General features: G+C 49.6%; 1 protein-coding gene across 1 annotated transcript in view; it reads right to left on the bottom strand.

Annotated features, from left to right (window-relative positions):
* Nucleotides 1-12,591, bottom strand: part of TRIOBP (TRIO and F-actin binding protein) — a 66,598-nt gene extending 54,007 nt beyond the window's left edge. The window contains exons 1-5 of the mRNA XM_027872967.1: nucleotides 12,469-12,591; nucleotides 7,774-7,913; nucleotides 3,315-3,534; nucleotides 1,046-1,184; nucleotides 41-266 (exon numbers count right to left, since the gene is read on the bottom strand). Of these exons, the coding sequence (XP_027728768.1) occupies nucleotides 41-266; nucleotides 1,046-1,184; nucleotides 3,315-3,534; nucleotides 7,774-7,913; nucleotides 12,469-12,591 (848 nt within the window). The remainder of the gene's footprint in view (nucleotides 1-40; nucleotides 267-1,045; nucleotides 1,185-3,314; nucleotides 3,535-7,773; nucleotides 7,914-12,468) is intronic.
* Nucleotides 12,592-13,054: the final 463 nt, after the last annotated feature.

The raw sequence follows: 13,054 nt of genomic DNA on the forward strand, positions 1-13,054 counted from the left end.
GGTGGCGTCCCTTTGGGTGGATCGGTGGGGAGAAGAGGACCTGGTGGTGCCCTGTTGGGTGGATTGCTGGGGAGATGAGGCTTGGGGTGTGTCATGGTATGTGGTTTTTGCAGGACCAGGGTTTCGTGATGTACTTCTAAGTCCACTTTGTAGATTTTTGGAGGCCTGGGCTGAATCCAACTTGTTCCTTTCCAAGGAGAAGTAACCTTTCTCCCCATGAGACTTAGACCGGCTCTCCCTAGAATTCTGGTTCCCATGACTAGGATCTGGAAAGAGAAGATGGGGGACTCTGGAACACCAAAGGTACAACAAGGTGAGGCACTGGGCTGTATCATTGATGGGCTAACACCTTTTACCCTGGTGCATTATCAGTGAAGAGCCCCACTAGTTCATTCTGGAGCCACTGGAGACTTTAAGATGATATCTGGGGAGGTTGAAGATTGGAACATGGTTCTTCCATGTTAGCAGGTGAGGGTGACCTGAGCTAACTACCTTCACGTATAATCTACATCTATAAAGAGGTCCCTATATCAGGATCATAGGGTTTAGAGGAAAAAAGGACCTTAGAACAGAAAATGTCAGAGCTGGAAGGACCTTTGGACAGCGACTGTACTGACATTCTCTATTCTAAGGGCTCTCCTACATCTGATATTCCATGTTCAAGGGCCCCTCCCAGCTCTAACATTCCCTGTTCTAAGGCCCCTCCCACCTCTGACATTTTCTATCTCTGGTTCTGTATGAGCTAGTGATTCCTCCTCAAACCCTGTAGAACCCAAAGAGGTAGTGATCACTTGTCATGGATGATGTCATGAGATTCCTGCTCAGTCTGGCCTTGTCAGCTTCTGACATCCTTCCCAGATCCAAGATTCTGTGCCGTTGAACCCCCAGATTTCCATTCTTGACCTAGAACCACCCATGCCAGCTGGAATCCTGTAACTTTCCCCTTTCCAGAAAGTCACTTCAGCATCTCCTCCTCCCCAGAAGGATGCACTGAGCCTTAGACAGAAGGAGAACTTACCTTCCCTCCTGAGTCCCAGAGTATCACCTGTGGCTGAGACCCTGGAAACCGAGGATGGAGCCCTGCGGGGACTGTCGGTCAGTGCACGTTCCTGATGCCTGGCAAACATCATGATGAGCCCATCAGCGCCCCAGGGCTTATCGGGCCAGTCCACAGCATCCAAGTCCTGCACAGGCACAAGGGGTAAGGGACCGGGAGGGGAAGCTTGGCTCAAGGGGCCCTGATTCCAGGTTCTTATGGGGTCAGGGAGCACTGCCTAAGCTGGGGTGTTAAGAAGGGATGGGATAATACACCTCCATCTCCAAACAGTGTAGCACAGTGGATAGAGCACTGGCCTTGGAATCAAGAAGACCGAGGTTCAAATCTCATCCCTGTTATTTAGCTGTGTGATCCTGGACAAGTGGCTTAACCTCTCTGTGCCTCAGTTTCCTCATCTGTAAAACAAAGGGGTTGTACTTACAAGCTTTTAAGGTTTCTTCCAGATCTAGATCCTAGGATCCTTCATAGAGGTGGGGGACTTGTGTGGAGACTCAAGTGATATTCTGGTTAGTTTTGCTGAATTGTTTGGAAATTTTTTTTTGTTTGTTTTTGCTAGGCAATGGGGTTAAGTGACTTGCCCAGAGTTACACAGCTAGTGAGTGTTATGTGTCTGAGGCTGGATTTGAACTCAGGTCCTCCTGACTCCAGGGTCGGTGCTCTATCCACTGCACCACCTAGCTGCCCCTGAAATTTTTTTGAACAAGGGATGGTTTGGTAGGTAGTAGATGCAGGAGGGGGTATATTTATAAATAAAGATGATTTAAAAACAAGAAATACCAATATAAATTAAAAATCTAAAAAATTAAATTAAGAAATAAACCTGGTTACAAAAAAGGATGAAATTAACGAGTAATGATAAACTGGAAAGAAATAAATTCCTAATCTTTTTTTTCTGAGTAATTAATCATTTTATTAATTATGACTAGTGAAGAGTTAATAAAAGGATGGTCATTTGCCTTTCTCTCATAAACCAAAGATGAATCATGGAGGCCTCTCAATGCTTATATTCTCTTGGAAGGAAAAAAAGATAGAGAAAAAAGGGACCACTAGGAAGCCAAAGCTAGGTACCCTTTGAAGATTGCATCATGTTGTGTGAAGGAGCTCAGACCCAAGTCGGAGGACCTGGGTTCAAATCCAATCCAACTTCTGACATTTACTAACTTTGTGACCTTGGGCCTCAGTTTCCCCATCTGTAAAGTGAGGGGGTTGTTCTAGATGGCCTCTGAGGTCCCTTTGGGCTCCAGATGGATGATCCTAAGATCCTCTAAGTATTTTCTGTGATTCCCCAGAAGCCCACAGGGCAAAGTTCCACCAAGGGTTTCAAATCCCCACTGCTCTTGCCCCCATCTCCATCTCTCTCTGTGGACAAAAGCGTGAGCAGAAAGTCTTGCTCATGCACCAGAGAGAGTCCCTAATTTGTTTTTTTTTTTTTTTTTGTTTTTAAACTTATAGGCAATTGGGCTTAAGTGACTTGCCCAGGGTCACACAGCTAGTAAGTGTCAAGTGTTTGGTCTGAGGCCGGATTTGAACTCAGGTCCTCCTGACATCAGGGCCGGTGCTCTGCCCACTGCGCCACCTAGCTGCCCCTGAGAGTCCCTAATTTGAAGAGCAGGGTTCACAGCCAAAGGGAACCAGACAGCCTCCCCCCGAGAGTGAACTTGGCTGGAGGCAGGGGAACCTGTCAGGTTAGCCTCATTGGTTCTGGGATTCAGCCAAGAGCTCATGTTCCTGGAGTGTCTACATTTCTCATCTCCTTCTATGTTCACCAAACCCCATAAGGTGGTGGTGCAAATCCCTTATGCCCAGGTCCTGTAATTTCACCAGGACAGGGGACTCCCAGTGAGAAAATCCCTCTCCCAATGCAGATCAGCCTCGCCTTGGGAACTTGAGAGAGTTACCTTTGGGCACTGAGAAGTTACTGCTCATGGTCCCACAGCCAGTGGGTGTCACTGAAGGGACCTGAGCCTAGGTCTTCCTAAGTCCAAGCCCCCATCCTCCCCTCCCCTTTGTCCACTTTCCAAGATGCTTCTCAGGCATCTCCATTTTACAGGTGGGGAAAGAGACTCAGATAGAGTAAGTGATTTGTCTGTGGTCACACAGCTGACAGAGCTCTGATTTCACACACCCCCCCACCAGAGTTCCCTGGCTCTAAGTCCAGGGCTCTGTCCACCAGGTCAGTCTGGGCCCAGGTGATCTGATGGGATAGACACAGGAGCTAGCCGCTTTGCACCTCCAGCTCCTCCCTGCCCCTTCTCACCGCAGCGTCTGGGGTGCTGGTATCATCAGGACAGTGGGTGCCTGCGCTGAGGTCTGGGCTGATGCTGGCAGTGGCTCCGCTGGCCTGGCTGTCCTCTGAGGAGTTTCTCAACTGTGGGCTGGTCAGGCTTTCTATGTAGGGCACCCCACCCCCGATCTCTCGGCCCCCAGGCTGGGCTACGCAATTCTCTGCTGAGTGCCACTCCACTGGAACCCCGAGACTAGAAAAGACAGATACAACAACTATTGCTGGGACATGAAAGGCACTATGGTATAAGACATAGGGCAGTGGACTTGATGTTAGAAAGACCTGAGTTCAGCTCCCACCTTAGACATTTAATAGCTGTGTGACTCTGAGCAAATCACTTAATTTCTCTGAGCTTCAGTTTTCTCATCTTTCAAATGACTCAATGGTTCACTTCCAGTTCTAAATCTGATCCTGTGGCCCCTCCCCTTCCCAAAAAGAAATGATGAATTGGGAGAAACAGACAGAAATCTGTGTATTACACAGATACTTATATATATATAACAGTCCCTGTCTCTGAACCCCAGTTTTCTCATCTGTAAAATGAGGGTGATGATGCACCCTCCTTACTGCCCCCCTTCTGGCAGATGAGGAAATGGAGGCTCCAGGGCTGTGCCATGGCCAAGGAACTAGTAAAGGTCACAGCCAGGATTTGAATGGAATTTCTAGGCTTGAAGTCCAGTATTCTGTTGCTTCTGGGGGGGAGGGGCAGATGGGACCATTTAAAATATAACAGTGAAACTGGAAGGGGGTCAGGTGGGTTCACTGAATCTTTTTTCTCCCCCCTCTTCCGTCTTAAAAAAAAATTCTTCATTCTGGGGGATGGCTCTCTGGGAGAGGAGAGGAAGAAATCAAGGTGATGTAAATGCAAAAGATAACAATTAAACTATTTTTTTTTTATTCATTACCAGCTAATTTTTCCCCCAAACAGTTTCTTTTTTTTTTTGAGGCAATCAGGGTGAAATGACTTGCCCAGGGTCACACAGCTAGTGAGTGTCTGAGGCTGGATTTGAATTCAGGTCCTCCTGACTCCAGGGCCAGTGCTCTACCCACTGCGCCACTTAGCTGCCTCAATTAAAAATAAATAAATAAAATTAGTGGGGTCTCCCCAGGGCCAGAGATCTTTGTCTTTAGCACTCCCTCACTTAATAGCCAATCTTTCTGTAAAGCTGTAGAGTTCCAAAGTGCTTTATCTCATCTGCTGGGAGGTAGGTGGTATGATTACCCCCATTTTACAGATGAGGAAACTGAGGCTGAGAAAGGTGAAAGGACTTGCCCAGGTCCTCAAGCTTGTGTCTGAGGCAGGATTTGAACTCAGGTCTTCCTGACTCCAAGTCCCAACCGTCCATCCACTCTACCACTTTGCTCCTACAAATATTTATATTTATCCTCCTATATCAGTTGTTTTTGACCCATGGTGGACTTTGCCACCCTTCTCACTCCTGCCTTCTCACTGGTCCTCCTCCATGCCATTCCCTTTCTCCCATTAGTGATTCCCCTAGGGACCTCCATTTCGGGGGACAGGGCCAAGACCACCCTGTTTCATTCCCTTCCCAGCCAGGCTCCTAACTCTGATACCACTATGCCCCAGTATGGGCACCTTCTCTCTCCCTCCTCCCCTCTTTTCAGTTCCCTTTTCTGTATAGTTGTCCCCTAGCAATTATAAGCTCCTTATTAATTATAATTGTAATAATTTCCTATTAATTGTAAGCCCCTTAAGAGTAGAGACTCTCTTTTACTTGTATTGGTATTTGCATGCTTGGCACAGTGCCTGGCACAGAGCAAGCACTAAACAAATTTTATTCCCAGGCCTGTCTGCCGGTTTCCTTTGTATAATGGGGGCATTGGACTGGGTGACCTCTAAGGTCCCTGCCAGGTCTGAGTTGATGATCTGATGACCTCATCCACATATCGACGGAATTTACAGAATGCCCGAGACTAAGCAAAAGTCTCCAGCGGTTAAGTGGCCAGAGGATAGCAAGAGTTTTCCAAAGAATTGCAAACCATTAATAACCATATGAAAAGATGGACCATATGAAAAGCTAGTCCTGGGAAATGCCACCTCACTCCCAACAAATCCTCCAACATGATAAAAGATCTTCGACCCTGGAGAGACTCCGGGAGGTCAGGCCCCTGCTGTGCTGGAGGTGGAGATGCCCATGGGCCCAACGTTCTGCACAACAATTGGGAATCGTGTGAGAAAAGTCACCAAACTGTTAACAGGCTCCAACCCAGGGATGTCCCTGCTGGACGCATGCCCCCGGGAGGTCAGAGAAAGTAAGGTCCCTTATTGAGCGCCCCCGTCAAAAAAAAAAAACACCCCCCAACTGGAAACCTGGTGGATGCCCATCAGTTGGGAATTGCTGAACAAATTGTGTGAATCACAATGGAATAAGGACTGCAAGGAATTGGTAGAGAGAGGAAAAGTCAGCAGAATGAAGAGAAGGCTATTGTGGGACCACAATGGGAATGGAAAGCATTATTTAATAGCGGCTGATCCCAGATCAAATGCAGTAAATGACCTTGTTTCAGACAAAGGTCGATGGGCACACCTCACTTTTCTTGGGGGGTGGGGGTGGGGAGTGTTGCCCAGACAGGTGGGGGGGGCAGGACCCACTGATTTTGCTTTCACTTTCTCTGGGAAGGGTCAATAGAAATGAGTTTGGTGTTAAAACAGTCGATCGTGAAAACTTTTTTTTTTTTTTTAGGAATAACTTTCAAAGTCTAGAAAGGGAAAGAAAATACGGGAGGGGTCAACTGAGTTGATGAGGGATGGGAGAGGAGACAAAACCCTCCAGTTTTGAGGAAGGGTCAACAGTGGAAGTAGAGGATGCCTCCAGAGACCCGACAAGTGGACAGGTCAGCCCTGGGGAGCCCAAAGGAGGGGCCTGCAAGGGGGGCGGGTGGCAAAGGGACCTGGGAGAGACCGTCTGACGCTGTGAACTTGGTAAGGAAAAGTGGAAACGTGATATGGGCTGTGAGACACCTCAGCTGTCTAGAGTTTGCACCTGGAAAAGCCCTCACTCTGAGGGAAGGTTTAGCCATGCCATGGACTGGCGTAATAACCACAATAAGGGAGACAGGGAGGTACGAGATAAAGAATTTGACTCTGGACTCAAAGAACCTGGGTTCGAATTCTGCTTTGACCAGTTGCTACATAACCTGTGTGACCCTGAGCAGGTTCTTTCGCCTTCCTGGGCCTCACTTTCTTTTGTTAAATGAGGGAGTTAGATAAAGATGGCTTCTGAGGTCCCTTCCAGCTCTAAGATCCTATGACTTCTCTGGGTCTCAGTTTCCCCCTCTGTAAGATGAGAGGGTTGGACTTCCAGCTCCACGTCTAGGAGCCTCACCTAAGGCTCATTATCAGGAGAGGTGACCTTGGGCTTCAAATGCCCAATAGAATACCAGGTCGGAAGGGTCCCACCCAGATGAAAAAGCCCAGCGTCATCTTGAGACAAGCGTATTGTAGGACCATATCTCTTGAGCCAGAATGGACCGAGGCCACTGAATCTAATGCCTCTTCCCCTCATTTTTCAGTTGAGGAACCTAAGGATAAGAGACTTGGCCTAGGTCATATATCTAGTGTTTGCTGCAAGATTTGAACCCAGATCCTCTGGACCTTAAGTCCAGGGCACTCTCCACTGTATCATGCTGCCTAGATACCTCCAGAATCTGTCACCAGAGAATGATTTCTTTTTTTTAATTTTTTAAGATTTTTTTATTTTTAGGCAATTGGGGTTAAGTGACTTGCCCAGGGTCACACAGCTAGTAAGTGTTAAGTGTTTGGTCTGAGGTCAGATTTGAACTCAGGTCCTCTTAACTTCAGGGCTGATACTCTATCCACTGCGCCACCTAGCTGCCCCCAGAGAATGATTTCTTCTGGCCACAACAACTCACGAGGAACATCAGTGGAGGCAGGGAGGGGTAGTGACCTGAATCAGGGAAGGTCCACTCTGAGGAAATCATGGATCTCTAGGTCTGTGAAGCATTACAGAGTCTGCAGAATGTGTGTCCTCATCATGTCTGTGAGTCTGGGCAGACCAAGAGTATTGTCCCCATTCTACAGATGAGGCTTAGAGTTAGTAAGGAAATACCAGGATTTGAACACAGGTCTCTGAACTCCAAGTCTGGGCCTGTGTCCAGTATATCACTGCCTTTCCCCAAGGAGTGGAGAAGGAAGAAGTAGGGGAGTGGGGGTGGCAGAGGTGGGGGAGAAGCATGGCATCTTTGGTGACAAGAATCTGATCACGGGGCTCCCTGGCATCCTTTGGGTGAAGGCGTGGGGAAGGGCATCACCCGAAGGTGAGCATCTCACCAGAGGGCATGGCTAGAGCAGCCAGCCAGGGGAGGGGTTCAGGTTAAGGCTTCTTGGGACCAGCAGCATTGCCCCCTCCCCCAGACAAAGTGACGTACAGGTCTGTGAACCAGGACCTACCTCTCAGGCTTTTGTTCAGGGCCACTGGCCACCACCAACTCACAGCTGGAGGTCAAGATGCAGAGGGTGTCCTTGGGGTGGTGCGGACCTGGGTGCAGATCACAGTAAGGAGCCTCAGCCCCCACAGGCCTCTCTGTCTCCTGGAAGGGGAGAGGAGAGGAGTAGCCCCTGAGAAATGGAGAGGCAGGCACCCAAGTGTGGGGTTTAGCTCCTTCTATGGGGGCAAACAGTGAGGCAGTGTGTGTGTGTGTGTGATACTGACTGTGTGACATTTGGAAAGTTGCTTTCCCCCTCTGTGAAATGAGAAGGTTGGCCTGGATGGTCTCTATGGTGCCTTCTGGCTCCGACTCCTGTTCCTCCAAAGTCAGGGTGTTGTGCTTATCTAGTGACATACCTGTAGTATGCCTGGTAACCTGTACTATGCTGTCATTATGGGTGGAGAGATGTGCTTGTGGGCAGCCCCCCCCCCCCCGCAAGAGAAGTCAGAAGGTGGACAGGGAATAATGGCAAAAGGAGGGAGTAGGGAAAAGAAGGCTCATGGGACTTCAGAGTGTCAGAAGGACCTTAGAACAGGGAAGGTTAGGGCTGGGAGGGCCCTTAGAACAGGGAATATCAGAGCTGGGAGGGACCTTAGAACAGGACATTCAGAGCTGGGAGGGACCTTAGAACAGGGAATATCAGAGCTGGGAGGGACCTTAGAACAGGGGATGTCAGAGCTGTGAGGGACCTTAGAACAGGGGATGTCAGAGCTGGGAGGGATCTTAGAACAGGACATTCAGAGCTGGGAGGGATCTTAGAACAGGGAATGTCAGAGCTGGGAGGGACCTTAGAACAGGGGATGTCAGGCCTGGGAAGGGCCTTAGAACAGGATGTCAGAGCTGAGAGGACTCGAAAACAAAATTTAAGTAATGTAGAATATCAAAGCTGAAAGAGACCTCAGAATACAGGATGTTAGAACACAGGACGTCACAACCAGGAAGGCTTTTAGGGTGTGGAGTATCAGAACTCAGGTTGGGGAGAGGGGAACCTTAGAATGCTAGAATACAAGATATCAAGACTAAGTAGGACCTTAGAACATAGATGTTAGAGCTGGGAGGGACTTTCAACATACATAGAACATGTACTAACAAATGCTAAAATAATAATTAATACAAAGAATATGTAAATAAATCAGAACTGGCAGGGTGTCTTAGAACATAAAATATCAGAGCTATGAGGGACTTTAGAACACAGAGTGTCAGAGCTGGGGGGGAGCCCCAAAATGTAGAGTGTTAGTACTGGAAGAGTTTCAAGAACCTAGAATGGGAAGGCTGAGAGGAATGTAAAGTCATAGAATGTTAGAATGTAAACCGTGAAAACTGGGAAGGACCTTAAAATAGGGAACAAGGGGTCTTAGATCATAAGACTGTGAGTGCCTGTAAAACCCTCTGTTCAGACTGGGAGGGATCTTAGCACGCAGCACGTCAAATCACATACAGAGCCAAAAGGGGTCTGAGGATGTAGAACGTTAGAACCCAGACGAGTTAAGAGCCAGAAAGAATCTAATCCGGGGGTTCTTAACCTTTTCTGGGTCCTGGCCCTTCACAGAACCATATTTTAAGAGCATTAATTCCATGGGATGACAAGGAAAATTAAAGATACTGAAATACAGCTCCGAGAGCATTTGAAAACAAATTCAGAGGGCCTAGGCTCAGAATCCATGCTCTGGTCTAACATAGAAATGCAAACCGGGACCCAGAGGTGACCGATGGCGGGCCAAAGGGAACCCCGGGCGGTTAGCAGTAGAAGCAATATTAAGGACCCGGAACTAAGCCAAAAGATAAAAATGGAAGATGAGAGAAAAGAAGAATTCTGGGAAGGGGGGCCGGGGGTGGGGAGGACGGGATGGGGCACCTTGTGGAAGCGTGAGGATTAGGGCTGACAGGAGTGGAAGGGCCTGGCCGGAGGGCCTCCTCTGCTCTCCTGTCCAGTCTTCTCCTATCCCCAGGTCCCGGGCAGGGGCATGTCTGAGGTGTGGCCGCTCTGGACTCAGCCAGGGAAACCCATCGTTCATCACCTCTAGTTAGTGTGTCCCCCTTCCTCTCCCCAGCTCTCCCATCTCGCCCCAAGCCCTTGAGGAGTGGGGGAAGAGCCGGCCTCCCAGTGCCTCCCATCCCCTGTCCCGCCCCTTCTCTGGTTACCTTGGTGCTGAAGATGGGCCGAGGGCTCCGGGCAGGGCGGCTGTCAGCACCCTTGTCCCCCCGGGGGGCGCGATGCTCAGGCCCCCACACCGAGGCCCGGACTCCCAGCCCCGACAGAGGCAGCAGTAACCCTAGAGGGGCTCGCCGGGAGGGAGTGAGGGGCCCTCATTACTCTTTCATAAGCCGGAGCCGGGCCAAGAACAATGCCGCAAATGAAACCTCCGGAACTTGACACCTGCCGAGCTCACCTGAGGGCCCCAGGGAGCAGGCAGAGGGGCCCAGAGATACACACACACTGCAGCTCCCCATGGGGACGAAGCCCGGTGCTCAAAGGGCTCCGATCCACTGACCTTCCCAGGGTGGGAGGAGGGGGCCGTGAGCAGGGCCCCACCCGAGCAAGAGGACGGTGCCGACTGTCCCCTCGGCTCTGTTCTTCTGGAGGAGCCACAGGCCCTTCTGCTTCCGTGAATGTCATTCACCAGGGCCCTTGGCAAAGCCAGCTCTCTGGGACCACTATGGGCTCCCCCACCCTGAGCAGAGAGCACTTCCGTGTGGGAAGAAGGAGACAAGGGCCCCGGCCTGGGGATAGTCTGTCCTGATTAGAGACAGATCAGAATCAGAGGAGGTCACTGGGGGGAGGCTGTCCCCAGAGGCCAGAGGGGAGGTGAGTCACATGCCCAGCTCACCCAGTGCTGGCCAGCCACTTGGCCTTTGTTTCACCACATGGCACTTGCTGCCTCTCCTTTCTTCTCCCTCTGCCCTCCCCTTGGGCATGCCCAAGCAGACCTTCAGTTCTCTTTCACTGATTTGGCAGTTCAGCCTTCTTATCTCCTCATTTCCCCTCCCTCCCCTCATATGAACAATCCAAATCCCTTCTTCTGGGGCCATGACCTAGTTTCCCTGAGAGAAGCTGGTTTCTTAGACACCTTCACATATCTCCATCCAACCTCCTACCCAGGGCACCCAAGAATTGTCAGTGACCACTGCCACTGCTCCCTGGGCAGCCCCATGATCCAGGTAGACTCAGTTTCCCCTCCGTGCTCTATCCCCAAATCTCCTTTGTGGTCTAGTGAATGGCAGCTTAGTCCAGAGGGTTAGAGTGGGATTTCTCAAGCTGGCCTTAGATCCTATAGTTCCATGGAAGCTTGTTCTCCTTCATGCCTCACCTCCAATCAATTGACATTTCCTACCCGCAACTGCAATTTCCTTCCTTCAAGCATGTGCCTGGGTCATCCCCCCTAGCTGGAGTGAGCCCTCTTCCACAGCTGAGGCTCTCAGAATGCCTATCGAATGTCACCTCCTCTGAGCAGATTTCCTGATCCCCACCTCTCCCTTCTGCTGAAATTTCCCTAGAGCCCATTGGTGGAATCCTTCCATCCCTCGAATCTCTCTCTACCTTCTATCATGTTCGTGTATGTCTATGCTGGCAGGGCTAAGTCATTTTTGAATCTCAGCATCGCTGGCTTGGAGCACAGTGCCTCACACCTCTATAGAAGATGCTTAATAGGTCTGTTGGGTTTAAATAGCTGAGTCACTAGGGTCCTACAGACCTGGCCAGGATTCCATGGGAGCTGACTGGCATCCCTGTTCTAAAGCCCCTCCCAGTCCTGACATTCTCTGTTCTAAGCTCCTACCCAGCTCACTGGGATTTCCCAGAACCTTCTGAACATTCTTCTGGATGCTTTTCCAGGCTTTGAAGAAACTCCCCATGCAGAACTGTGTCCTTATAAAAAGCACCAATTTCTTTCAATTCAAAATTTCTCTGAAACTATTTTCCCTTGAATCAGATAAATTTCTCTTCTTCAAGAACTATTTGCCTAAACTTGTGTATCTGTTCCCAAGTGTGACCACATACACCAGCAGAGAAAGCCTTGGGCATTCTCTACACTTGGTGCCCTGCTCCAGGTTCTTTCACTGTATTTAAAAACAAAAACCACGAAAGTTACATGACTTTTAAAAGTTTGACACTTACTGGGTTGGAACCCAGGAAGTTATGGGGCCAAAGTTCCAGGTTCCTGCCCCAGGCAGTAGTCAGCTGGTTTTGGCAGGCTCCATGGGCATGGGCCACACTCCTGTCACAGCTCATGGTACCAGTGGAATGGAGGCAGGGACATCTTAGAAGGGGTCTGGGATCAATCGCTCACTCAATCAGTCACGTGTTTTTAAAGCACCTACCACGTATAGACACATTGGACAGGGCCTGACCACACCGAGACAAAGCCCCAAGCAAGATTCTGCCCTCAAGAACCTTACATTTGGGAGTGGGGTGGACTACATGACCCCCAGGGTGCTTTCTAATTGTTTTTCAAGCTTCTGCGATCACCTAAGTTAACCTCCCCAATTTCCACCCCCTTCTCAGATAAGAAAACTTAAATTGGAGAATTGACTTGGCCGAGGTCACATTGTGCATAGATGATAGGTCTAGGTTAGAATCCAGGTCTTCTGACTTAGTCATCTGCCCCTATTCCCTGTCCTCGATCCTTCTCACCCGGCTGACTTGATACGGCTGGCTTACTTGGTGTACGCTGGAGTCATAGGGAGTCTTGTGGACCTCAGAACAACTTTGGCAGTGACTCTTTGCAAACACACCAGCCTCAAAGTGCTCACAAGTGACATTGTCAGTCACATTCTCCATCATGGAAAAGGTCAGGCAAGGATTGTCCCCCAGGATGGGACCCCTTCACTGGCAGTCACCTAGAATGCAATAGGAAAGAAGACAGATGTCACATATGTCTGCTCCAAAGCGCCCTCCTCCCACTGACCCATGTATACACACAGACACACACAGACACATATCAGGTCTTCACCAGTGCCAATCATAGCCTCTCCATAGTTTAGAAGGTGGCTTCATGAATGGTGATGTGCAAAAAAGAAAAATAAAATCACCATTTGGGAGCCAGCTATCTGTGGGGTGGGGCTTCTCATACTTAGCTATGGGGTCCTTAGACAAGCCAGGCCCCAACTCCAAGCTGTTCTAGCCTGGGAGAATGAGCCAACACTTGCACCTGGATGGTGGGCTCATCTGTGGGCTGTGATGAGGAATTGAGGGAGGAAGAAACAGGCCCTCGAGTCACACTGTGTGGTCACACAGATCAGTCCAC

Source organism: Vombatus ursinus, unplaced genomic scaffold (genome assembly GCF_900497805.2).
Source record: "Vombatus ursinus unplaced genomic scaffold, bare-nosed wombat genome assembly UNPS02003292.1, whole genome shotgun sequence".
Lineage (NCBI taxonomy): Eukaryota > Metazoa > Chordata > Mammalia > Diprotodontia > Vombatidae > Vombatus > Vombatus ursinus.